This window comes from Camarhynchus parvulus, chromosome 12 (assembly GCF_901933205.1).
Source record: "Camarhynchus parvulus chromosome 12, STF_HiC, whole genome shotgun sequence".
In the NCBI taxonomy this organism is placed as follows: domain Eukaryota; kingdom Metazoa; phylum Chordata; class Aves; order Passeriformes; family Thraupidae; genus Camarhynchus; species Camarhynchus parvulus.
In genome coordinates, this window is record NC_044582.1 from 16,906,526 (window position 1) to 16,933,463 (window position 26,938).

Genomic DNA, 26,938 nt, shown 5'->3' on the forward strand with positions numbered 1-26,938 from the left:
ATCCTCTGGGTGTGGGGTGTGTGCTGCTGCCAGGGCAGGGATTTTAAGGGGGCAAATACAAAAACCATCAGCCAAATCCGGTGCATCAAGAGTGAGCCTGGTGCAGCTGCTTCTCGTCTCACACCTGGCCACTTTTAGGGCTGTGCTATAAGCATTCACACACCTGGATGGGTGTAGCTTCTCTTCTCACACCTGGCCACTTTTAGGGCTGTGCTATAAGCATTCACACACCTGGATGGGTGTAGCTTCTCTTCTCACACCTGGCCACTTTTAGGGCTGTGCTATTTTGCAGGGTGAGGTCAGAGCCTTGTTCCCACTCCTGACCTCATGGGCCAGCTGTGCTTGGGTGACCAGAGGGGACAGGCACTGTCACTGCCCCTGAGCAGCCCTGGGACCCAAGGGACTCTGTTCATGCAGGCACTGCCCTGTGCCACCTGCCAAGGGCCACTCAGGTCACCTGGCTAAAACCTGGGCCTCTGTCAGCATTTAGGAAATCTGGCATTGGGGGTCCTAAATGAAAATCCTGCAAGAGCAGGATGGGAAGGACATGCTGTAGTGTCTGGCAGAAAATGCTTGTGGAGCAGAGAGAGCCTGTGCTGGAACTGTTAAATTCCTTTTAGTGTCTGGTTCATTGTCCCTTTGGGATTTGCCTCCTGCAGCACCTAGTTTGTTTATATTGTGTTCAACAACCCTTCCTAAGGCCGTGTTTGAGTGGTGAATGGGGCCAGAGGATCTCCAGAGGTCCCTCCCAGCCTCAATTTCTCTCTAATGCAGATGTGCAGGGATGCTTGTGAAGACTCCTGGAAAGAATAAACGAATCAGAACCTCTCAGCCTCATTGGAAAACATTGACACAGGAGAAAGCTCTGTAGCTGGAGGTATAGAAAGGGTCAGTCTTTCCTCACTAGAGACAGTTTCTCATGGCTTTGGAATGGAAATACTGAGAAAGGCTCATCAGTTCATTACCAAACTATCATGCAGTGCCTGAGCTCAGTTTGTGAGCTCAAACACAGCAGAGCAGACAGGTGTTTCTGGAATAGCTTTGTAAGCTTGCTTTTGTGTTTTGTTGCATTTTGCATCTGTGCTTGCTGGATTTTATGGTGTAAACAAGTCATGTTTCTTGGGGAAATTGTTTGGATGTGACCTTACTGCTTTTATTTGGGCTGATCCCTGGAGCCCTAAGGAATATAAATTTTGGGTGCTTACACTGAACCAGAGCAAAGCAGCAATTTCATAAACCTTGGGTGCCTTCAATTTGCAGTCTTTTGATTTACTTTTATTAAACAATTATAGCTGGATTTGCCTTTTGGGGAGCCTTTTTTTACGGCATTCAGAGCTAACAAAGGCCAGCTAAGCCTGAGGATGGATTATGGAAAATCAAAGCCAGCTCTCCTAATCAGGACAATGGAGCCTCTCCACGACACCTGGGAGGCCCCCACTCCAATATGATAAAGTATTTTCTTTGAGGGAAGGTCACCAGAAGTTCACTTTTACAGAGAAGTTCTTATTCTCAGCTAATGGGGCTCCCTGTAGCACGGTCCTGCAGTTGCTTCACATAAAAAGGATGGATTGTCAAAGAAATTACCTTTAAAGCTCCTCCCTGGCAAACTGATTTGAAAGGACAGCCCAAGTGTTGTGTCCTGGCCAGAGGAGCAGTCCCCGGGCCAGCCACACAAGCTGTGGTGCCTCTTTGCACTTGTGCACTTTGGGATTTGTCAGCAGTGTGAGCCCAGCCCTTGCTGCTGGGCAAGTGCCATTCTCTGGGCTTTGCTTTAGAGCAGAATCTCCTGCCTGGCTTCCAGAGCAAGCCATTTAATCTTTTCATGCTGTGGAAATGAAGACATTTTCAGTCCTTTGGGGATATTATGTGCTTCTCATATTGTGAGTGAGATGGACTAAGTCCTTTTTTGGTCCTGAAGAGCTAAACACAAAATCAAAACACATAAGCAGAGCCAGACTTGGCTCTTGTTCTGTGTGTTACATCTGTAATTTCCTGCACATGTAATTGATCCCCAGTCATAGCTGGGCCCACACCCAACTCTGGGAGGCTGTGGGGATTATTCTTTCTGATCCTGTTCTGGCTTAGCTGGCTCAGTTTTCCCAGAAGGGGGAGAGAGATGCAAGTAGGGTGCAAGAAGTGCGACCCAAAGCCAACATCATCTGCTGGGAGAAAGGAATGGGCTGTTGGGGCTTGCTTTAACTTGATGGTTCTTAGATGTGATTGAAGATTTTGGACAAATGTAGCTATCATTTTAAAACTACTTTGATTTTGCATAGAAGGGAGAAATGATATCAGCCCAGGTGTTTATTTGGGCACTGGCTCCGCTGATTTGGCTCCATTGAATTTTTTATGTTATTGGCATTACACTTTTGTAAATTAAAACCCTAACTGCAGCATTGTTGCCAAGTCATTATTAATTGATTTGATTAAATCTCCTGTAAGAAACATCCTGTGTCAGAAGATGACAGTTGTTCATAGGAAACTGGTAGAACCTTGTTTCATTTTGATCAGTAAAAGGCATTGCAGTTTTGCACTTAGATCCACAATGCTGATGTACAAATTTAGGTAAAATAATTAAAAGGTAAACTTTTAATTATTCAAAAGTGGAAGATTGACTTCAGTAGAATAGACATGTGGCTTTTAAATTAATTTTTGGTTTTGTTCTCTACCTAGTTCTCAGAGTAGGCAACTGCACTTGTTATGCTGTAGGAATGAGGAGGTTTTTAGTGTTTTTGGGCTTTTTAGGATTCCAGCAAGAAGCTTTAGATCCAAGAACACTGAGCAGTGTTTGCTGACTGGAACCCACTTCATGGTGAGTCCTGCAGCAGCTGCACAATTCATTTTGCAGCATGAGCACGGGCACAGATGCCCTGGAGGAGGGCGCAGGTTGGGGTGGCAGTGTTTTAGCAGGAGGGGTTTTTCTCAAGCAGTGACCATTAGAAGGTCTGTGGGAGGCGTGGAGAGCAGCAGGAAATGCAGTTGTGCTGTGATGGCCTGTCCCTTCGGATCCTTCAGTGGTACAGTGCAGGGTAATTAACTGTGCGAGTTAATAGAGTGTTTCAAATCCTCTGGGACTGCTTGGAGTGCTTCAGCTCCATAAGTGGGCTTTGTGGCAGGCCTGTGCATTAAAGCCCTCATGCTTCAGCATGAAATCAGCCCAGCTCCCCTTTCTTTGTGACCCCTTCTATTTTATGATGTTAAATACACACCACTGTCCCCACCACCCTCAGCGTCTCCAGCGGCCAATCCTGTGGTTCTGCAGAGGTGATCTGATGGTGAGATGTCCTCACAGAAACCCCTGGGTCTGGTGCTGCTTTGTGCCATTGCAGACCCCTGGAGGAAAGGGAGGCTCATTCTGCACGTTTGCATTCGGGCAGAGAACACATCTCCACACAAACCCTGTGTGGCTGAGGCTCTGCACGAGTGCAGAAACCACCACTCCCAGCTCAGCTCTGGCTGGGAGCTCACAGAGCTGCTCTGATAAAACCCCAAGCAGAATCTTTGCTATTTTGTCACATCCAACAATTTACATCCAATAGAACCTAGGGATGGAGGTGCAGCATCTGCTGTGTCAGTCTCTGTCTCACTTTTGGTTTTTGAGTTTTCTAATTAGTTTATGTTCCAATAAATCCTTGATACAAAAACTGCTTTAAAACAATTGAAAACAAAACAAAGAGAGGAATTTAAATTGCTTATGGCTTGCTTTGTATGGCTTCCAGGCATTTGAGCAATTTTGCTAACAAGTATCCGGTAACCTATTTCCAAAGGCCACTAGCAGATAATTATATTTGGTTAATTTACATACTTTCAGTTTATAATCCTAATTAGTTCTCCAACCAGTAGTCCCTAGGCAATATGTAGTCTTACTTCATTTTATTTGCCATCCCTACTGTGCAAGGGATGGCAAATTCTCTTAATTTACAAAAAAATGCTGTTAGGTTTGGTTCAGGGCTTTCCCATTTCAGTGCACATCTAAACCTGGTGCTTCCATGCCGCTTTCAACCCGATTTGCAAATAAGTATTTTACATTTTTATAGATTTTTACATCTGGGAGACGCCATGCAGCCGAGGGAAGCTGACCCCAGTTTGACACAGAGCCTGTTTGCAGTGCAGAGAACCAGCCAAATTCTGCACCAACCTGCACCCAGGCTGTGCCCTTGGCACCTCTGGTGGGATGGGGGTGTCAGGGGATGGGGCTGAGGTGCTGCCATGGCAGGAGCAGGGACAATGAGTGACAATGTCATTCCTGCAGCAGCAGCAATGTGCAAGGGCTGGGGGAGAATCTCCAGGAGCTGCACACACACACACATTCTGGTTAAACCCCTCAGCTTGGCAATTCCCTGCTCTCTCTTGGTGTATTTAGGATCTCCCCCTGCACATTTATTATCCTGGGATAAATCTGCACTCAGGCTTGAGGTGATGCTCAGTGAAGTGGCTGAGGAGGAACCTGGATATGAAGTTTCATACTTCCAGGTTTAAATGAACTTCAAAAACCACTTGGAATGAGCGTGCCCAGTGGGAGGAGCACATCTCCCAGTGCTGATCCCTGCAGGACTCTGGAGCTGAAGTTGTGCCCAGGCAGGACCAACCCACCACGTTCTCCCACAGGAGGGTGTTGGGTTTTGGGTACAACCTGTGGTAACCCAGGGACAAAACCTCTGCTGCTGCCTGGAGATTTCTGGTATGAGAGGTCCTTTAGATAACAGCACAATTTCCAGTCTTATCTTTTAAGCACTTTTATGCCCTACAATGTAATTTTTAGAAAAACTGTTGGGTGAAGTATTTCCTCTTAGGTATCCAAGGCTGCTTTTAGTTGGATTCATTGCTCTGTAATGTCAGGTTTGGATTAACGTTATGGTAATTTCCAATGTTTCCTTGCAAGCAAAAAAAAGAGCCCAAATCTCCTTTTCAACACCTCATTAAGTACTTTGATAGGGCAATGAGAAGTGGGATGACAACTGCAAAAGGAAAAGGAAAATCTGCAGTTTGCAAAGCTTTTGTTCAGATTTCCAGGACAACTGATGGATTCTGTGAACGGATGCTAATTAATAAATCCTAGTGCTAAAGGAGAGAGGTGATTTTTAACTGTCCAAAATAACAAGTGTTTCACAGGGAAAAAATCAAAGGTATGAGAGTAATTCTTGGCGAATAATTTTATTTCAACATCTTAATGAATGTAAATTTTATACTGTGGATGCTTTGCTGTAATTCCTGCACATCACACTGAATTCCCAAACATATTCCTGCTGCTACCCAATGCACAAAATGCTCAGCACTGATGTGCCTGGTGCCCAAAGGAACCACTACATGTGAGGTTATTCTAAAGGAGCCTGTTTTTATGAGGAGCAGCTTGATCATAATTATTTCTCATTAGAACATTTCAAACCTTACTCTAATATTTCCAGGCAGACTAAGGTGGTTTAGCTGCACTTCCACACCTGGTTTAAGGATGTTATTCCACACTAATCACAGCTCTGCACACCTGAGTGTGAGGCCTTGAGGAGGGCAGTGTTTTGCTGTGGCTCTCACACCCGCAGCTGGGATGAACAGGAGATGAATTCAGGGTGAGATTTGAGACAGAGATGGCAAATGTCTTACCCTGACAGCAGTGTGTGAAAATCTGGTGGTTTTCCCACTGTGCCACTGGTGATGGTAACAGCTGGTGCGTGTCAGGTGAAACCACGGCTCCAACAAAGTCAAAAGAGAAACCTTCCACAGACTGCAGTAGGACTGGCTCTTTCTCCCCAAGGAAAATACAGCCTGAAGATAAATTTGCAGAGGCTTATTGACAGGAGTGCCAGATTACACGGGCTGGAGGGGCATTTCCAGGTATACAGAAGTTCACTGTGGAACACTGTGGCACACACATTTCATGGAATTCAGTGCCAGTCCACAGAGGGAGCAGAGAAAAACCTGGACAAATCTGCTGTTTGCTTCTCAATGACAGACAAAATAGGCACAAGAAGCTGCTGATCTCTCCCCTTCCAGCTTTGCCCTTCTATCACTAAGATTGCAATTTTCGCTCATTTAAGATGGAAAAGTCCAAAGAAAAAGCTTTGGGAAGCAAGTTTTCAAGGAAAAAGAGAGAGGGGATGGACAATCTGGGAACTATTCATAATGAGTCTACACCACCTAATCCAGCAGAATATTCCAATTTATATCAGAATTCTGAATCAGAAATAGAAAACACAGAAAGGAATGTCATACCTCATTGACACCTCTGTTATTTTTTCACCATCTCCCTTAATTTGTATATTTATTTGCTTTAGTTTTTATATGCTTTAATTTATATATTGTCTGGTTTTAATGCAAACCCCCACTGAAGGCTGTAGGTGGGGTTTATACACCACAAAGAAACCACAAACCAAAGCAAAGCAGGAGAGCAGAAGTTCTATTTCTTACAAGTCACCTTAAGTAGCTTGTGAGCTGAAGATAGCATTGTTTGATTCTACTCTTGGTATTCCTTGTGCTTCTCCCTTGACTCTTCCCTCAAGAAAACCCCAATCCAAATTCCCCCCAAAGTCAGGATGCCAATTTTTCCCTCAGGTTTTGCTCCAGTGGCTGTCCAGGCATTTCTGCAGCACAGGAGCTACACTCCATAAAATAATATTCTAGGTGGTGAAACCAGAAGGGAATAAAAAGAATTTAAAGTAGTTTGAAATATAAAACAATAATTTATTTTACTTCATTTTACTTGTTAACATTTGTAGCTAATGATGATTTCATGAAACTGCTTTTATAATTCAATACATTCAAATCTATAAAGCAAACAGTTACTACCATGGGCTTTTCAAATTCCACAAACTGTCTTATATAAACAAATTAGCTGTACATGCACGTTTCTTCAATAGGTTGCAACATTTGCAAACATGCTTTAAAATCCTTTAAAGCTGCATAATAGTGTACTTTGCCTCAGGCTTTTCAGATGAAACCTCTATACTTCTTTCAGAAACCTTAAAGAGAAAAATGTTTAAATGTTGAGCATAACTCTAAAAACTGCTGTTTGATAAATGTTAAATATTACAAGAGAATGATTCTAATTGAGTTTAAACCTTGAGCTAAGTATTGATAAACAACACTCTGTGTAAAAGTGAACAACAGCAAAATAATATCACAAAATATGGTTTCACAAACAAAAATACATATGTGCAGTTGCACTTGTGGGTTTCTTGCATTTTTTTTTTTCAGGTAAAGAAAAGCACGGGTACCTTTTAATATGAATATAGTTTAAGCAAATTACCTGTGTAAGTATGGTTAATACATTTCTGATATTTAAACACTTCATGTAAAAGGTAACAAGTAAAAAAGTACAATCAGTACTCCAAAAAGCACTGCTAATATTGCCTTTGAAGGAGATGGGCAAGCTTCCTCCCCACTGCAGAATGGAGATCCTGGCACCCACGGCTGTAGAGTTCAGTATTTGAACTATAAACTCGGTGACTGTATCTTATTTACAAAAATCTTGCCACATTGAACGAGGCATGGATTCCTACCCCACTGGTAGTGTTTTATGTACATAATTTAGCCCTGGGGATGGATTATACAGTAGTCACTGACAGGAAGGAATTGTACACCCGCGTGCCGTCCGGTGACTTTGTTCCGTGGGTTAGCAGTTCTTGGATCGTCATCCAATTGTCAAATATTTTTTTATTTCTCTTCTTCATCATTTTTTTGTGGCTCAGTTCAATGATGTTCATCTCCTTCTTCTCCTCTGCACCTTGCTGCTCCTTCAAGCACTCTAACCTGCTCTGCATCATGAACTCCCGCCGCCTCCTCTGCTCCTTGGCTTTCACCAAGTGCTGCTTCCTCTCCTCCTTGCTCCAGTACCGGCCCATCTTCATCTCACTGATGGCATCGTCATCCGTGGTCATCCCACTGCGCTCCTCCTTGATCTTTATGGCCCGTTCCCTCAGCAGCCTGTCCCTGACTGGCCTCTTGGTGATGTAGCGCGTCCCGTCGCTCCTGACCTTGACCTTCCACTCCATCCTGGGCTCGCTCTGCCCTGAGGCCAAGTCCTTGCACATACTCACCAGGCTCATCTGGCTCTGGGCGTACTCCACGGCGGATTTCTGCTGGATCAGCTGCATGTAGCTCTGGTAGTGCTGGGCGTGGGCAGGGATGTGAGCGTGTTTGTAGGGAGAGTGGTGGTAGGGGGACACGTAGGGCTTCTGACTGTGAGTGGGGCTTTTGCTGCCATCGCTGCCTTTCCTCTCCTTGCTCTCCAGCTGCTTGCCAGGGTCAGGATCTTTAGCGGAGGCGTGGCACTTACCAGCGCTAGATTCATGGCTCTCAGAGCCAGCAAACAAATTCTTCTGGGAGATATTATAGGCCACTGCCCCCTCGTTGCCTTGGCAGCCGACGCCTTCGGCGGTTCTGCGCAGGGAATTGTCGGGGGAGATCTCCAGCGTCAGCGGCGTGCTCCGGCAGCTCTCGCCCGTGTTGTAGGCACTGGAGCTGTCCTTGTCAGACTTCTCAGGCAGCTCGGTGATGTCCGAGAGCTCGTGCCTGCGCACATCAATGCTGGTGTTGTAGTTTCGGAAGCTGCTGTTGTGCAGCATCCAGGGCTCCCGGTACTGCTCCTTCAGCTGCTGCATCTTGTGGGCCCGCACGATGTTCAGGCACTCCAGCTCGATGTTGCGCAGCTCCTCGTTGAGCATCTCCAGCTCCCTGTCCACGCTCTCTTGGTCACTTTTGCTCGTCTCCAGGGTGCTGTTATGGTAGTACAGGCTGTAGGGGTTGGCAGACTTCACCTGGCACTTCAGCTCCAGCAGCTCCCGGAACCGCTCGCACTCATCCACGGGGATGCCGAGGAAGTCGACGTCGGTGCAGTCAGCTGAGATGAACGACTCGTTGCTGAACTGCATGTCCCCACTCCCCAGGGTGTCGTGGCTGTAGGTCAGCTTCTTCTGGCTCCCCAAGGTGTTGGAGGAGGTGGTGTGATCGTCCCCATTGTTCTCCTGCTCTGAGCTCTCGTCGTTGCGAGTGCTGTCATCCGTGCGCCCCACGCCGCTGTCCTTCTCGTGCTGGTTGGACAAAATCGTGGCTGTGTCTGTGGTGCCTCCATCCTCCTCGTGCTTCTTCTAGCAACAGAAACAGCAGGACACAAAGAAAAATTATTGTAAGCACGTGAAATATTTCAAGGTGTTTATTTTTAAATAGTTCTCCTAATCTGCCACTTTTTACACTTTTTGTGTCCTATATGGAAAGAGTATTATTAAGAATTCAGAGAAAAGGTGACCAAGCCCTCAGCCTGCTGTGGATGTCCTATTCAGAAGAACCTGAGGTGAGTTTCACCTATGCAGCAACAGTGGTAGAAGTCACATTTTCAAAATGTTTCTGCTCCCACTTAGGTGCACAACGATATCCAGTTCTCCTGCAGTGCCTACGTGAGAGCCTGACTCCTCACAACGTGGAGATGGCACAGAGGATGCAGAGTTCTAGAAAACTTTAGGAAAAAAAGTCTAGGCAAAAATTGAGAAACTGCTTTAATCATAGCAGAATGATGGAGAATATAAGCCCTGCATAAAATTTGTAGTGTAAAAACTTTTTCTTTGCCTTTTTCCCCTTGTATAGACCTTACTTCAGTAATTTGCCTGAGCTGTCCATTTGGGTTTCCAGGTTTCGGGAGACTGTTTCCAGTCTCTGCATGGACACCAAATAGGAGAGTCTGTAAATCAGTTCTCTGCCTGCTCTACCCACCACACACCCAGTATTCCTCTCAATGACTGCAGTGTTAAGGGATTTCCATGAATTGCGGTCTTGTTGTTGTAAGGGGCAAAGCACAAAAGGTACTAAAAGGTACTATTTTAAAACATCTCGCTGTGGATAGCCATGTAATATCTTGATTTTACAGAAAGTCCTTTTGCCTTGATCTCAGAGTCACTTGAGACACCAAGTGTATTCAGCCAAGCTCAATATTGAATATTGAGTGCAGTGGGAAGTTTGACAGCCCTGCACACCAGAAGGGCAGTACCTGCTGAAGCATGCTGGCAGTAAATTGCATTGCCTGGTGGTGCTGTTCCTCTAACATGTCCATGTGCAAGTCATCCAGAAAATCATTTCTGTCATCATCCATCCATCCTTCATCCAGCTGTGTGAAAAGGGAGGGAAAAAACAAACCAATCATTGTCAAAAGAATGAAGACTGACATAAATTACTGCTTTTCTTTGTGGACAGTGGTTGGGAAATCTCAGGAGATTCCTTCCTGTGACAGTGCTGCTGTGTCTTGGGAAGGAGCCTGTCCTTGTGCTAAGTGTGGGTAGTGACTGTGCTACCTCCTCCCACAGCTGCCTCCATCTCCAAGAGCAGGGTTTTATCTTCAACAGCCCTCTACATATGAAAAAACTCAGTCTTTTGATCCGTGGAAATACTTGTAAGAGTTGGGGCAGTTTTGGTTTGTGCACAATTTGATTAAGTTGTATAAAAACACTCCAGAGCCCAAAGCTCGAACGCGCCTCTTGTGAGGCAGCATCAAACTGTAGAAGGAAAATCTGACTGAGGTATATAGGACATTTTTACTCCCATTCCCAATAATCCCCACGGGAAAGATCAGAAATATCCAGGCTAAGAGGACAGTGATGATCCTGGCCCGGTGTCTCCAGGTGCACTGGCAAGGGCTGCTCTCCCAGCACCAGGAGCAGAGACAGATCAAACAACGCTGCTCCCGGCTGTTTGTTCTACACCTTTGTTGTGCTAATCCCTGCTCTACAAAGGGATCTGGTTCAACCTTTTATTGCAGCTCAGGAGGCTTCTTGACAGTATTCAAGTACTTTAAGAGACTGTGTATGAAGAGCTAAATAATAGGTGTTTTAATGAATGAATAATCAATAACTATAGGAATTAGAGTTCAGCATGTTCTTCAAAACTGGCTCAAAACCATTCATAATACCTTGCACTGATGTTTGTAATAGCATTGCAGGACAAATAAATCACCAAATGTCTTAGAAATTGAATTTTAATATAAAATATATAGGTAAGTACCATGACTACTGAATTCCATTATTTTAGACTACATATATATATGTGCAGTCAAAGTGTAGAATATGGTTTTAGGTAGATCTGGTAGATTTAAACAGGTTAAACAATTTGAAAGAATTGCCTTCTACAAAACAGCAACTGTTTTAATTAAGGCTCAGGTGAGGGTTTTTTGTTGCTACCGTACCTGAATTTCTGGTCTTGCCACAAGCAAGGAGATATTCTTGCTCTCCTCACTGGAGAGAAGTGCCACAGCTTCCTCTCGGTTCTGCACCTCGATGCCATTGATCTTTAAAGAAAAAACACCACCATGAAGGGTATTCATAGGGACCCCTGGCTGCTGCTGTGCCCAGCTCCATGGAATGCTTGGCTGGATGGATCCACACACACATCCCCAGCCTTGGGCAGAGCAGTGCTGAGCAGTGTGGTGGCTTGGACATGTGATGGTGTCCCACCCCCTGCATGGCAGGTGCACAGCCTTGTTAGGAGGGCAGGAAAGGAGTTCTGGGATTTAGGACACTGGAATTCTGGGGTTTAGGACACTTGGGGTTTAGCACTTCCCAAGGAGGAAGGCAGGACATTGGAGTTCTGTGATTTAGGACATTGGAGTTCTGGAGTTTAGCACACTGGAGTTCTGGGGTTTAGGACACTGGAATTCGGGGGTTTAGGACACTGGAATTCTGGGGTTTAGGACACCTGGAATTCGGGGGTTTAGGACACGGGAGTTGTGGGGTTTAGGACACTGGAATTCTGGGACTTAGGACACTGGAATTCTGGGGTTTAGGACACTGGAATTCTGGGGTTTAGGACACTGGGATTCTGAGATTTAGGACACCTGGAGCACTTCCCACAGGTACCTGGATGATGCGATCCCCTTCCCGCAGCCGCCCGTCCTTCGCCGCGATGCTGTTGGGATCAATCTGCAAAACAAGAGAACTCGCAGGGCTCTGCAGGTTTGGGAGCTCACTATTCACTTCCCCTTCTTTCCTGGGTGGTGAATTTCAATGGAAGGGTTTAGATTTAATTATGAGTTTCTTTCCCCAATTTGGTGCAATTAATTTGAAATGGCTCTGCACGGTGAAAAAACGTTGCTGTATAAAATGCTACTTTTTTCATGGAAAGGGACAAGGAGAGAGAAATGGGCCCCAGATGTTTGCAAATAAAAGTGTGTGGGGTTTTATACAATTTATATTGTTTCAGGAATAATCAAAAATAAAAATTAAAGGGGGAATACATGAAAATACTCTGAAGGCATCATTTGAAATAGAACATTGTTAATATAATGAAATTTGACTTCAGTGGGAGCAGGACTGCACTCAGTTTGGAGAAAAGGAAAATAATTAGATTTCTTCCAATTACTGCATTTTGGCTGTTTATCCAACATGGGACAAACAGAGGATAAATGTCTTAACTGCCCAACAATGCAGCTGAAAGACAAATGGTATCTTATGGAAGGCAGCTCAATCTTACCTCACTCACATAAATACCCATGTCATCTTCATCATCCGTTCTGTAACAGACAGTGAGGCCAAGCTTGTCCTGGCTGTTCACTCTGTGTAAATCCACTTCCTGAGGTTAAAAAAAAAAAAAGGAAAGATATTGTCAGTGAGACACTGGTGACTGATGGAAGCAATTTTTCAAATGCAATGAAAATATTTTGCTTAAGTGATATAGTGGATGTCTTTTGATTTCACTTGTAGACGAGTTTAACTTACTGAGCAAAACGTGATTATATGCAGACAATCAATACCTGGGACATTTTTGACCCTTCAATCAATAGGAAGTCATTTTGAATATAGACCTTTTATTGATCTTAAGGAAGAAAAATTACCTATATTTCATTTAGTGCTAAGACTTCAAAGGCTAAAATACTTATAAAGTATGATTTCAATATTTGTCACAGCTGATACATATTTCCTCATAAGCAGGGTAATTCTCTGGCTTTTCAGAAAAAAAACGAATACTCTATTACTTTAAAAAGTATAATTTTCATGAAGTCATCTAATAAATTTCTCAAAAGTGTGACTGAAGATCAATATATTGTCAGCAAAGCATTTGGTATTGGTGATAGAAACATAATAAGCATTTCAGTATCTTGCAAGTGTTTGCTTTCAGCAGGTCATGGTGGTCTTGTTAATCTCAGAGACATTTAACCCATCTTAAAAATGTATGTTCTTCCTCTATGCTTTTTATTTCCACAAGGAATTCCTGAGGGTTATTATTTTTTTCTTCTGTGTTTGACACTGGTTGGTAGGAAGGGCTGTAAAATCCATGCGGATAGCCCCAGGCTGGGGGATGCTCCTGGCTGGTGACCATCCCTGTGGCATTTTTCAGTCCTGCCTTTTTGCCTCTGAGGGATATCCCGGGGGTTTAAGGTGCACCCTCTGTTTGAGCCTGGACCTGCCATTCCAGAGGAAAAGTCCTGACAACACAGCTCCTTCTTTCTGGCATCTCTCTTGCTGTGCCATTTGGAAGGGGCAAGACAATAAAACAAGCTGATATGAATAATTTATTGGTGTGTCTGGCTGACAGCTGCCAAGATCAGCAATCTCGTGTTATTTACTTGTCAACATGTGTAATTTCTTTTTTTTTTTCCCCTAAAGAAGCGTAGCTGTAAATGTCAGTGACATTTCAGCTGGTATTTAAGTGGTTTCAATCAATAGTATCCATGGTGAACTGCTGTGCTTTTTTTCCCCCCTCTTTTGTTACTTGAAGGTTTGAACACAATGCTTTAATAGTGGGGTTTTCTTCACATTTCTAAAGCTTTGGAGCTTTCTAGAGAGGAGATGGAGATTCTTCAGAAGAGAGATGAGACAAAGTGGATTCTGTTCTGATCTCAGCTGATCCTCCAGAAAGTCAATGGGTTTATCCTGCATTTACCCTGGGAGTGAACTGCGGGTGAGGTGGGAATTTGTGGATTGAGCCTAATTCAGACCCAGAACGATTCCCATATTCCCTGCATACTTTAACAAAAAAAAAGTTTAATTATCTTCAGGAATACTTTTATATTGATTTGAAAATGTGGCAAAAAAATTCCAGTGGGGCCCATTCTACTGCTTGCCATACTGGCACTGAAAAAATATATATGTTAATAAAAATACATAATATTTATAAATGTAAAAAATATTATATTATATTATATTATATTATATTATATTATATTATATTATATTATATTATATTATATTATATTATATTATATTATATTAGTAATATAATATATAAATATTTATAAATATATAAATTATAATGTTAAAAACCCCTCACAAAACCAAACAGAACTATATGGTGACTTTGGCCATTGATTAAATAGATCCTGAATAACTACAAACACTTGGAGTGGAAGGAAAAGAAGGAGCAGGCTGTTATTTTCATTCTTACTTCCCACATGTTTTTACTAACAATGGGTGTTTTTCCAACAATGTACAACTATAAAGGGTATAATAATTAAAAATAAAGCACAGGTTCATATTTAAGTTCTACCATCTGAGTTATCACCTGTGATATACTGGAAGGTAATAAATAATCTGATGAATTAAAGAATATATATTTCGAAATATATATTTTATAAATAAATATAGAAATATTTATATATGTATAAATATATATACACACATATATTTATATATTTTGAAAGGAAAAAAGCTATCTGTTGTTTAAAACCACACAGAAATAAAACAGCAAGAAAAGCTAGAGCAGAAAAAATTTATAGAGCAGGTATTTAGAACCTGAATTTTTATGAGTAATTAGTTGACAGACCTACTCCTGAGTACAATCCCTCTAGTCCTTGGTAGGAAGAGAGAAAGTGGATTTGATGCTACCCAAATATGATAATTTGATGAACTTAAACATAGGAACAGCTGCTTTCTGTGGGTCTTTGCGTCAGTGAAGTTTTAATATAATCATAAAGGTTTGAAATATTTGAGAGATAAAAGTGTGCAATTCCAGTTGGAGTTGAAGAATCAACACCAGAGTCTTCAAAGCAAAGGTTATTTTCCATATTCAGAGGCAAGTCTGTGTAATGCAGAGATACATGAAAGGGGAGAACAGAAAACTGGCACCTGCAAGCACAGGTATTATGGCAGCTTGAGTAATTGTACCAGGAATTAATTAAACAGAGGAAAATTACTATGGCCCTGGAGGAGTTTAAAAGTGTGAGTTCCTGTGTTTGCAATGCCACAGGACTTGCCATTTCTCACAGTTTTGTCTCAGGGGCTGCACTCCTGGGCAGCGGAAGGGGCACACTGGGGTTACCCCACAGCTGCTCTGCAGGCACTGAAAGCAGCTGGCAGGCAGAGAGTGGGAGTGCTGGGCTGGGTTAATGTGATAAACGTGAACATTCCATCCATGACAATTTTTACACTCGCAGATAATTCAAATCTGCTTCTTCAGATCAGGTAAAAGTGACATTTTGAGAGATGTTCAAAGGAGGATTTGGATGCTCTTTCAAAATAGTCTGCGCAAGAGAAGTGTCTGAAAGATTATTGGCTCCTCATCAAATGCAGAGCCAAGGAGGGCTCACAGAGCTGGTTGCTGAAATCCATCTGGCATTTACAGCAAGACAAGAAGAAATGAACATGCCCTGTGACATTATACCTGCAACCACTCATCATAATGAATTAGGAGCAAGTGATAATAGTAAATTAACCTCTATAAGCTCAGAAGATCCTTCATTTGCAGAGGGTTATTGAATTATTGTACTGCTGATTTAGAATTATGGCCTGCCTGCAGATTTATAAAAATCAGAGTCCTTTCTCTAACAAGACAGAAATGAGCAGCAGAGATGTGAAATGACAGCAGTGGGTAAGAACAGTTCAGTCACTCAGAAAGCCTCACCCACAGCTTGCATGAAAAGTGCTCTGTCCTTCTCCCTCTCCCTGTAAAATGTGGTGGATTTTTATTTTCTGTGCTGACCTCTGCCTACCTGACCAGCAGGGTCCCCTTTTTTGTGTTTCCTTTTGCTAGGCTACACACAGAAAAGAAAGTCAGGAAAATAAATAAATATAAATAACTATTTCCTTTTATACTGCAGAAGGCCCTCTCACTACTTTTTCCCAACTGACCCTGCTAGAGAAGGAGGGAAAATCTTCTTCATGCCTTCTTGAACCTAAGAAAGTAATTTGTACTTTTGTATTTTCATATCAAAGTGGTTTTCAACACAGATAAATGGGAAATAATCCTACCCTTTCCCTTTTCCAGGGAGAAAAGGCTATAATCCAGATTTTCTTTCCGAAATCCTCTGCCCTAGAGAAGCAGAACTCTACCTGGGGGTTTCTGTGGCAGCCCAGCTCTGTGATGGGATTCTCTGTCAGACCACAGAGGCTGGAGCAGCTTTAATCACCAGTGGTGCTGGGGAAGGCTGCAGGGAAGTGTTTCTCACCCTGATGAAAGGAGGTTTGGGATGGCTCCGTGAGATAACTTGGAGGATGCCAGGCTCTCTGCCAGGCAGATGGGCAGAGCTCCATAACTCAGACCTTTCTCACACAGCACGAGGGGCTGGGGCCAGGCTGGAAACCTCCAGAGAGCTGAGGCAGGACAACTTCTCAGTGCTGCCTTGTGAGCCAGATGAAATGTTTTACCACTTCTGCGTTTGTTCCAAACAGAGAACACACAAATATTTGTGTTAGAAAGTACAGCTGTGAAGCTTTTCAAACCTTTCCATATTCAATCACTGCCTGAAGCAGGCCTGCTCAGGCTGCAGCTCTTTGTATTCCCAGACACAGCAATGCCTTGAGAAGCTCCTGATCTGTGCAGCTCCCTGCAGAGCAGGAGTTTTCATGGAGAAGAAATATATTCACATAAAAGATGCTTTGAAATGCTTTGTAAACCAGGATGGAATAAAAATTGCAGAGTGCCTGTGATGGAGCCTTCCAATTCTCATGTTCAGAGTCGCCTCTCACCCCCCTTGCAAACAGATTATTGGAGAAGTGAAAGAAAAGTTTCAACCAAAGTAGCAAAGTGCAGCAAAGGGGAAAGCTTGAAACCCTGGTACTCAGCTTTTGCTCGTGGTTTCCTAAAAGCAGTGGAGTATTAATTTCAGACCTTGAGGCACTTTTTTTGTGCCCAGTGTGTCCATCTTTGGCTGATCAGCTGTTGTGGTTTCAAGCTGGGAACACTGGGAGCTGTGCACTGGGTGGGCAAAAAGCTCTTTGAATGATTTTGGTTTCCTCCTTCAGTCTTTTGACAAGAATGCTTAATTTCTGTCCAAGACTGAGTGAGAGTATCAGAGGGAAATGTCTCAGCAGTAGCAAACATTTCATGTAATTTTCATCTGCAAGCTTCACTGACTTTCAGCTAACCATTCAGTTGAGTTCAGCTCTTTTCTTGGAAAGAAAGACCTACACACAAGTTGCATATTGGGGAGGGTGAAGACAGAAAGTCAAATGGGAGGGAACAGGCCCCTTTTTGATGTAGAATGTTCTCCTTTGTAATGTGAGAAAGTTCCACTGAGAGAGCCCTGGCTTGGGCTGTGTCTGACAGCTGGACAGACTTGTTTGAATAAACATATTAATGCATAACATTGCTGGGGAATCCTGGAGTGACATTATTCTTCCTTTATGAGCCTGAAATGACTTCTAGCTGGGCCTCCGTGAAGAATGAATGCACTTTTAATTTATAATAAAATAGGAGTTCACGATTTAGTTCCTCTTTACTTGTGGCACGGAAACTTCAAAAGAAAAGAAATGGTATTTATTTATTTTTGTAGCAGAGAATATATGGCAGTTACCTCTGAGTCATCAATTTTAAGACAAATGTTGAGATAAAACCGGGAATACAATTTTGGCACCTCAGCAATACTGCCAGCATAAATTCCTTCCTATGGATATTTACATTGGAGGTTCGTTGCGAACTTGGCTATTTCACCTTTTCTGTCTTGTTTGCTTGTTACAAATCACTAACCAGTCAGTTATAGACCATAAAAGTTTAGATGAGGAGCTTCTGATTTAAATTCAAAGCACATTTTATAGACATAGAAACCCAGAAGGCTGACTTGATGGCTTTCTTACTTTCGACATTCCTGCTGCAGTCAATGAAACAGTGCCTTTGTGGTCTTTTAAAACGTATCTATCAAAAGGCAAACAAAAAAGCAACCAGCCAGTTGAGTCCCTGTTAGCACTTTGACCTTACCATTGATCACAGTCTTTACAATTTGAACAGGAATCTTCAGTGGTTTTTAAGAAATACTATTAGGCTACAGAGACTTTCCTAATGTTCATCTGCCTGTGTTACCGAGCTGATCACCTTTTGCCATCAAGTACTATATCAATGTCACAATTATTAATGTTGTGGTTTAAGGCATATTAAGGTTTGGCTACTGGAGTGTGTGTGTTTAAACTGTTTTCAGCTCAACTGGTTGACCTTCTAATTGAAGCACTAGAATCTATCCACAATATATTAGATTTCCTAAAAAGTAGATTTTGGAAAGATACTGGTAGAAAACACTGATTTGTTCTACATTTCCCTTTGAGACTGAAATCTATATTGTATTTGTTTTTATTTAAGAGGAAAAAAAGGCCCTTGTTTGAAAAGTAAGGCCTTGAAGTCTGCTAAGTAGCATTTGTTTTACTGGCACTTTGATTTTATCCTGCCTTTGATTTACGTCTGTATACAGAGATGAATTGCTACCAGATCCGCAGAATTTGAGAACAGCTTGCAAACTTTTTATGGGGTTTTAGTCCTTGATCCTGCAAACACTTTTATAGAAGGAAACAACCTGGTGCTCATGGAAGGGCTGAACTCTGCTCCCACTGAAGCTGTTGATAAATCTGCACTGGTTTCAGCAGAGCTTCAGGCAGCTCAGCACCGCTTGCTGTGACAAACAGGTGTTTGCAGGACCAGGATCTAAGAAATCAGAAGTGCACGCCAGTTAAGGGTATAAAATATTCTCTTACTGATAGTCTTGGATGGATCAGCTGGGTCAGACATTGCTGGCTGTATTTAGAACTATTGGGATACTTTGCTATTTATTACAAATAATTAAAACCACTTCACTGGGTCAGTACTGCTTAAGTATCTTGCAGAACCCCACAATTTCCGTGCTGCACCTTGAATGGTTGGGAGCAGGTTATTAAAATTAGGAATAAGAAAACTGAAGATGAACTTCTGATGGGATATACAAGCACTGAAACCAAAAGTGGTTTTCAAAGATTTGTCAGGGAAAAGGGCTTGCATAACTTTGTGACTGGTTCAACTTTTATTATCTGTAATTTCATATGTATACATATGTCACTTAAGTAATGAAAAAGGGAGGAATAGCTTAATATAGTGGCAAATCTATCCTGGCCTTGTCTTGTAAACTTAACATACTTTAAAATATGATCAAGAACATCTGTTTCTCAGCCAGGAAATATTTAAGGGAAACTCACACATTTTTACTCTGGTTATGTGGAACAGGTCCTGCCACTCAGCAGAGCCTTTCAGATTTTCAGAAAACCTAAATCAGCACACTTAAACAGAATTTAATTAAAGGAATCAATGACTTCATTATTTATGTTAGCTGAAGATCATCAGTGCCTGGCTCACAGTTCAGTGGGGTGATAAAGGTATCAGCAACTAGTGAACAATGTTATCACAAATATCTGCTTTGGAAAGTCTTTCTACTTTATGCAATTCGAAGACCTTGAGGTGCATATGGAAATGAAAGAGTTACTCAGATTAAGTACCTCTAATTCCAACTCATCCCGGTCCATTTCTTGATGAATTCCTCCCATGTAGTCATTTGGGTCGTAGTATTCATGCACGGATGGATGGCTGGAAAAAAAAGGTATTTTTTAGGACAGCACTCAGGACTTCAGTGGAACTTGTTAATGCATTCCAAGCTTGTAGGGGAGATGATGGACTGACCCCCACACCGAGGAGCTGCATGTGGTTAATTCTGTAAGCTACACCACTTACCCCAGTAAGTGTTTTAAATGAAAATTCCATGTATTGTAGGAGGACAGCCTGCTGCTTTTTACTGCTTGAGCTCTCCCACACTTCCACTGCCTTTACTTTGGAAGTTGTGAACACTGTAATGCTCTTGTGATCACTGTTTCTTGTGCTGGATTGTTTTATCTGCAGTGAAAGTAAACTCCCTGTAATTCTCTGTTAACTAGATACAAGTCTGAGGCTATTTATGTAACAGCATCTGCTAATTGGCCAGGATAGTCAAGTTGTTAGAGGCAGGCGAGATTGATCTGAATGGAATTGGGAGAAGTGAGAGGAAACACTAGAAAAAAATGACTTTGCTTTCATGTGCTGGGTGACAGCACAGCCAGAGAGCTCAGCGTGGCCCTGGCATGGGGAGGGCACTGCCGACCCAGCAGCTGGGATTAATAATTAAGGAACAATATGGAGTAATGCAGGCACATTGCAACCTAAATCACAGAATGATAAAATCATGGGACAGTTTGGGGTGGAAGGCAAACCTTTTCTTAAGGAAAATCTCATTCCACCCCTGCCATGGGCAGCGTCCACCAGACCAGGTTGCTCCAACCTGTCTTGGACACTTCCAGGGATGGAACAGCCACAGCTTCTCTGGGCAACCTGTGCTAGGATCTCACCATCCTTACAGGGAAGAATTTTTTTTGTAAATGATTCATCGGGAATGACTCTTTGCCATTTTCTAAGAGCAGCTGGTACTAAAAGCCCCTACTGCAGATGAGGTTGGGAGGTGCAGTGTTGAGGCCCTAGGAACAATCATGTTCTCTCCACAGGCTCCAAGCCCTGCTGTTTGCTCACTGCAAGCTCAAAGCTCCAGCCTATTGTCAAGTATTTCCACTAAACCGTGCTGCTGCGCTTGAATTTTGAGTGGGCTGGGAATAGGTGGCTGTGCTGGAATATCTCCTTTGAGTACCAGCAGAGAGAGGCATGAGAGGAACAGGCACTGCCATTGAAAGGTCCTGGCTCATGTGTGAAGGTTTCTGTGCTCTGAAAATCGCTCAGGGGCAGTGCAGGATCAGTGCCTGCTTGCAGCCAAACCCCAATTCCCAGGAGGGCAGGCAGGGATGTCTGGGGAGGTGCCCTGGGAGGGTGGGTGCACACCAGCCCTGCTCTCACCTCAAAACCTCGAAAAACACGAATTGCTGTGGCTGGACCAGATCGGCCTCTCTCACACAGCAACTGAGAGGGTCAGAATCCTTTCCATTCCCTGCTCCCTGTGGAGATGCATGGCAGGATGACAGGCAATCTGCAGGGGCTCCTTGGGGAGCTGTTTTCCTCTCCAACAGCATGTGAGGGCGGGGGGTGTGTGCGCCAGGAGATAATTGTCATTTGTATTTGTAAGTACAAAAGCATCAAATTACCATTAACAATAATTAAAATTTGATTCTAAAACATCCATGACAACACTGGTAAGTAATTTTAGTCCCAGAAAATAACTTATTCGAGTAACAGTGCTGCAGGGTTATAATAAAGTAATTAATACATTGGAACAGAATGCAGCAGCTCTTAGCATTACACAATTTATGGCAGCCATAAAAAATAAAGTTAAAACATAAGCAACCCAAAGAGGCAGTGAGAGGAATTACAAAATGCAATAACTTTATCCATCAAATGCCAGCAAAAAAAATGAGCTTTATGAGGCCATGTTGTGACTCAGTGGCATTACTCATGTGAGTAATGTCCCGCTAATGTGTAGGAAAAATGAAAATGCTGTGAGTTATGGCTCAGTGGTGGATGAATCTTGGCTACTTCTGGGAGAACATGTTTACCAGAGAGTGAGGTGAGGTTGTGAACTCCTAATACACCACTATGGAACACAAATATGGAAACCCAGAGCACTGGGAATATTTCTCTGTCTGCTGTGGGGTGCCCTGACCCCCAGGGGAGCCCTTGACTTTGACCCCCATTCATGGAGAAAGTTTCCCAGACTTCAAGATAGACTGGAATCCACAAAAGTGTGAAACAGATTATAGAGAGCAGTGTAGGTGCATCACTTGGTGAGAAATTGAGGTTTTGGGATTTTTAGTGTGTTGTGGATGGAAGGAAAGTGGAGGGCACAGGATGGTGTCCTGGGTTTCTTCTTCGTGCTTCTTCTTCCTCCTTCTCCATGGGTTTGGGTGGCATTTTGTAATTGGCCAGAAAAGTCCCCATTGCAGCTCTTTGGGATCAGTTATTGGGTTAAAAGGGAAAATAATCCAGGTGTCAGCTCTTAATTGGATAGTTTAGTCTTAGGAGACCTTGTAACCAGAGATTGTTGGCCATTTTGTGCCTTCTGATGAAAAGCTGATGAACTCACAGCAGTGAGACTGTTCTACTGATCAGAAACAATAAACACCTGAGTCCCAACATGAACTACTATCTCAAGTGCCTTCAATCCAGACCCAGAGAAACCAACAACTAGTACCCCAGTTTAATAATTAAGGAACAATATGGCTGATTGTTCCACAAAGATTTCTGAGGCTGAGAAAGCATCACTTACTCTTCGGGCAGCAGGTAGGGGTCCAGGCCGGGGACGGGCGGGCTGGGCGAGCCCATCTTGCTGAGGGCCATGATGTGCTCGAAGGTGATGTCGGTCTGGGTGCCCACATCCACCAGCTGGGGCTCGTGGGCCTTGGCACGAGGGGCCCTCCTCAGCACCTGCACCACGATGGGCTCCTTGGCTGTCTTGAACGCCTCCACCGCCTGCTCGTGGGTGGCTTTGGATAAATCCTTCCCATTGACCTGTGGGGACAGAGCAGCAAAGCTGTCAGGGACCCAGGCTCAGCTCCCAGCCATGCCAGTGATGCCTCAGGGTTTAACTTTCATATTTTCCAGATTCTGTACTGCATTGGAACTCCAAATTTCATAAAATGTCAGCAGTTCTCCTCACAGCTCAGTCCCACAGAACAATCCTTTCCCAGCCCCAGAGCCAAGGACACCGCTGCAGCTTCAGCCCCAAAAATGCAAACAGGGAACGGAGGAGAGCAAACTGGGAGGATGGGACTGCATCACCTGGAGCTGTAATTGGAAAATTAACCCCAATATGGAAATGGACCAAAACTTATAGAAGTATAAAATCTCATGACACACCATCCATCTTGGGTCCATCTTGGGCAGAACCATGGCCAAGCTATTGTACTGCTCAAGGTGTATACTTTGAAGGTCTTTTAATAAATCCCTGCTTCATTCTTTTAACTCTGCCCAGCCTCTGTTCTAGGTCAGCCTCTCTAGCATCACCAAGGTGTGAGCAGCCAGTGCCAGGAACCATCCCCACAATCTTGTGCATCTCTCATTTTCCCTTTTCACTGCAGTAATTTTACAAATCCTCTGCTCTGCCTTTTATTTTGATAGATTTTACTGGGCTTGCTCTTTGAGGTGAAGTACAAACCAGCACCCCATTTGTTTCTTGCAGATTAGAAATCCCTCAGCCCTTGTTCAAACACAGTAAGTTATTGATTCTCCTGGAGTTTTTCTGGTTTTGGTTTGCTTTTTAGACTCTTTGCCTTTTTGCTGAACAAAACCAAAATTACAAAACTATGTGTTTGTGTCTGATAAACAATTTTTCAGATGAAATATGATGGTAGTAGTCAGTCACTGCAATAAAAAACTCAATTTTAGAGTAGTGGATAGAAATAACAGGAGATGTGCCAGGCCATGGAATTGGGGGCCTGAGCAGAGAATTCACACACTGCACAAAATACACACTGTAATCCACATTTAGTCACATTAAAGTCAGGCATCTGAATGAGAACATTACTCAGCACAATAACTGAATTTAGCCCACACTTAACATATTGCCCAGGGCAAAAACCTGCCTGATATAAAGAGGGTTAACTTGAGTGCAGAATAGATTGAAAAGGCTAAATTCCTGCTGAATTACCTTGTGCAACTAACACTTTCTCCCTGCTGTCATCTTGGGTTTGCCTTAGGGAGGTGATGACACCGGGATTTTTGTGAAGCCAGCTGAGAGGGGAAGGTGTTAGCACGACATTTACATCACACAAACACTTGCACTGCACACCATTGCTCCCAGTAATGCACAGCATGTCAAGTTTGGCCTGGTCAAATTAAGTATCATTAACTCGCCCAATTGAGCAGATTACTTTAAAACAGTTTGTACAGCTGTAAAATTAGGTTCAGCCTAATGTTTTCTCTGGAAAAAGGAAATGCTGATTATGGCTTGAGTTTTATTATTTGCTGCAAATTAAACGTTGCACATTTTACTGTGTGCATCCTAATTTTTTTTTTTTTGTACAACAAAACCCAACAAGCAATCAAAACAAAAGAATCTAAATTGCAGTGTATAATGTTTGTCAGAAATGTGCTCAGAATAACTCTTGAGCAGGAAACTATTTATGAAGATCCTTTCTCCATCTTCACAGTAAAACCTGGTAAAATCCTGCACAGGACAGATTTCCAGTTCATTCCCAAATGCTGTCATGAACCTGGATTACAGACAGTTTAGTACAAGCCTGCATTTTAATTTAGGTTCCTTAGGACACTTTTATTTCTGCAAATCCATGGACTGGCATCCTCTTTGTGCTCTCCTATGCAATTGTTACATAAATAATCATAACTTCAAGGACAGCTTGATGTCATGCAGGGAACAGGCAGTAGTAGCTGCACTGTGTCATAAATTGTTACTACAGGAATTATGTCCAAGTAGTTTCCTGACTATGTTGTCTGCAAGCTGATAATGCCACGAAAAAGAAAAGGTGCTGCACAGCCAGGAAGAAGGACATGGGACCAGATTTTAGAACTGGGGTGATGAGGCAGCTAAATTCTAATCTAAACCCTCTCCTGCTGCAGAGGGACCTTGTGTAGAAAAGGTTTGTGACTTTCTGGCATTCAGCTTCCAGTGGGTAAATTGCTAACTCTACAACTGATAACTCTACAACTGATAACTCTACAGAACTGTATTTGATGTGTATACAATTTTAAAGGATGGGCTTGATAGGATGGCAATGATTGCAGTGAAATGGAAGCATAAGTCACTGTGCTGCTGTTATTATGGGCTTCTTAACCCACTCCAAAGATATGGTTGGGGATTTTGTCTTTAAAAGTTAATATTTCTGTGAGCTGCGGCAGCACCCACATTTGTTAGGCAAACAATCCTCTGGACAGTAGCTGTCCACATGATGAATGGCTTTGGGGTCAGTCTGTGGATCCCTTACAGGAGGTGATTCCTAAACCCCAGCTGAGTGGAATCCTTTCAGCTCTGCAGGTTCCTGCTCTGAGCAGCAGCCTTGGCCACTGTGGTGATGCAGATCTATGAGACGTGGTCAGAACTGCCCTAACAAATGATGAAAGAATACACAGTGACACAAAAATACACTTAAAAGTGCTTTACAGCAGGGAATTACATTTCTGAATCTGGTTTCTAAAAAAACCTGCAACAAGTGCCATAATATGTGGTAAATACTGAGCAGTGAATAGTTTGTAATTACTTTTTTTTAAAGCATTTCCCATCTCAGCACACCAATATAATTTTCCATTACAGGGAAATAAGGATGGCAGTGCTAAATATTTGGATAATAAAAAGCAGTAATTCCCCAGTCTGCTTATGCATAACAGAGATGAATTGCTTTTTAGTCTGGAAAAAGTAGCAGGTATTGGTATTTTATTTTTAGCAGCACACAAATGATGCAGAAGAGAAATATACTGGGATGATCTCAATGGCCTGATTTCTGGTGTCTGTGTTGAGTCACTACTTGTGGCTAATCCTGAGTCTAGCAAATAGGTGATACTCATATGCTTAATTTCTATCTGGAAAATTTGTTACAATTAACAAATAATTATTCCTAGTGCTTAAAAGCCAACAAATACATAATAAAATAAATAAATAAATAAATAAATAAATAAATAAATAAATAAATAAATCTGTACAGATTTGCTTTGTTTAAAAAAGGGGGTTTTATATTCCTAGACTTTATTCCTAATGCTACTAAATTGTGCTCAGCAATTTTTTTCCTTATAAACAGTTACATCTGAAATAACACAGAAGAAAAAATAAATCCATGCACATGAACGCTTCAGAAGACTGCCAAAAACGACAAATATGCATAATTTCTGAGGAACATGCCATGTGACAGAGACAATGGGATCTTTCATGGCACAAAGGATGGATAAATTAACTTGTCTGCAAGGGTGAAATGCTTAGCTTTTGGACCTTCTTAGCATTGGGAATATACTGAATATGGAGAAAGCTGTAGATAAAATGCAGTGACTGGAGTTAAACAGAGCTGAATGGACTTGGGTGAAATTTGTGGTGCAGCCAGAGTGGGTTTAGCACTGCATGAGGCAGGGACACAAATACTCTGTATTAACAGCAGCCAGTGAATAAGGAAGGCATGCTTGAATTGATTTTTTTTTAATAGAAGCTACATGATGATTATGAAATAAAATAGCATTTACAGTATTTTATTCTGTGGTATGTAGTATATGATCTGTACTGAAGTAGGCTGGAGAGAGGACCAAGAAATCTACAGAGGCAGCAAGAAATCTACAGATAAAGATTGCATAATCCTGTCTGGGAGGTCTGTGTCTCCTGGAAGTTTTAACACTTGGAATGAAAATAAAAGAGTCACTTGAGCTGGCTTTGATGCTCACTGGAGTCAAGGGGTGTTTTGCTTTTGCAGTGCCCCAGCTCAGGCTCTGACTGAGAGAGGACTTTAACAGCAAATCAAGAGAAGCTGAGAGTGCCACCAGCATTCCATGGCCAAACTGAGATAATGGAAGGGAAAATGCTGCCATGGTCAGTGCAGGTGGAAGTGATGTATATTTGTAATTGAGAAAAAGAGAGACGATGGCCAAAGGCAGAACAGAGGAAACCATGGCACAAGTCCAAACAGGTGACCCAGCAAACAAAGAGAAGGAAACAATATCTTCAACTCTCATTTTGATCAGGGAGCTCTCATTCATTCCTATACCCAAGGAACAAATGGTCAGAAAAATAAACAGGAATTACTGAAAAGAGGAATGAAAAAAAGTCTAACATGCTGTATCAGTCCCCAGATGGAAGCAGCAGAACTTCACTGAGGAACCCTAAACATCAGGTGGAATT

General features: G+C 42.7%; 1 protein-coding gene across 2 annotated transcripts in view; it reads right to left on the bottom strand.

The window, feature by feature from the left end:
• Positions 1 to 6,654: 6,654 nt before the first annotated feature.
• Positions 6,655 to 26,938, bottom strand: part of PDZRN3 (PDZ domain containing ring finger 3) — a 129,704-nt gene continuing 109,420 nt past the window's right edge. For both annotated transcript variants that reach the window (XM_030956917.1, XM_030956918.1), the window contains 7 exons: positions 22,376 to 22,617; positions 19,638 to 19,725; positions 12,445 to 12,543; positions 11,832 to 11,894; positions 11,162 to 11,263; positions 9,974 to 10,090; positions 6,655 to 9,080 (listed from right to left, as the gene is read on the bottom strand). In XM_030956917.1, coding sequence (XP_030812777.1) covers positions 7,539 to 9,080; positions 9,974 to 10,090; positions 11,162 to 11,263; positions 11,832 to 11,894; positions 12,445 to 12,543; positions 19,638 to 19,725; positions 22,376 to 22,617 — 2,253 coding nt within the window. In that variant the 3' untranslated portion in view covers positions 6,655 to 7,538. The remainder of the gene's footprint in view (positions 9,081 to 9,973; positions 10,091 to 11,161; positions 11,264 to 11,831; positions 11,895 to 12,444; positions 12,544 to 19,637; positions 19,726 to 22,375; positions 22,618 to 26,938) is intronic.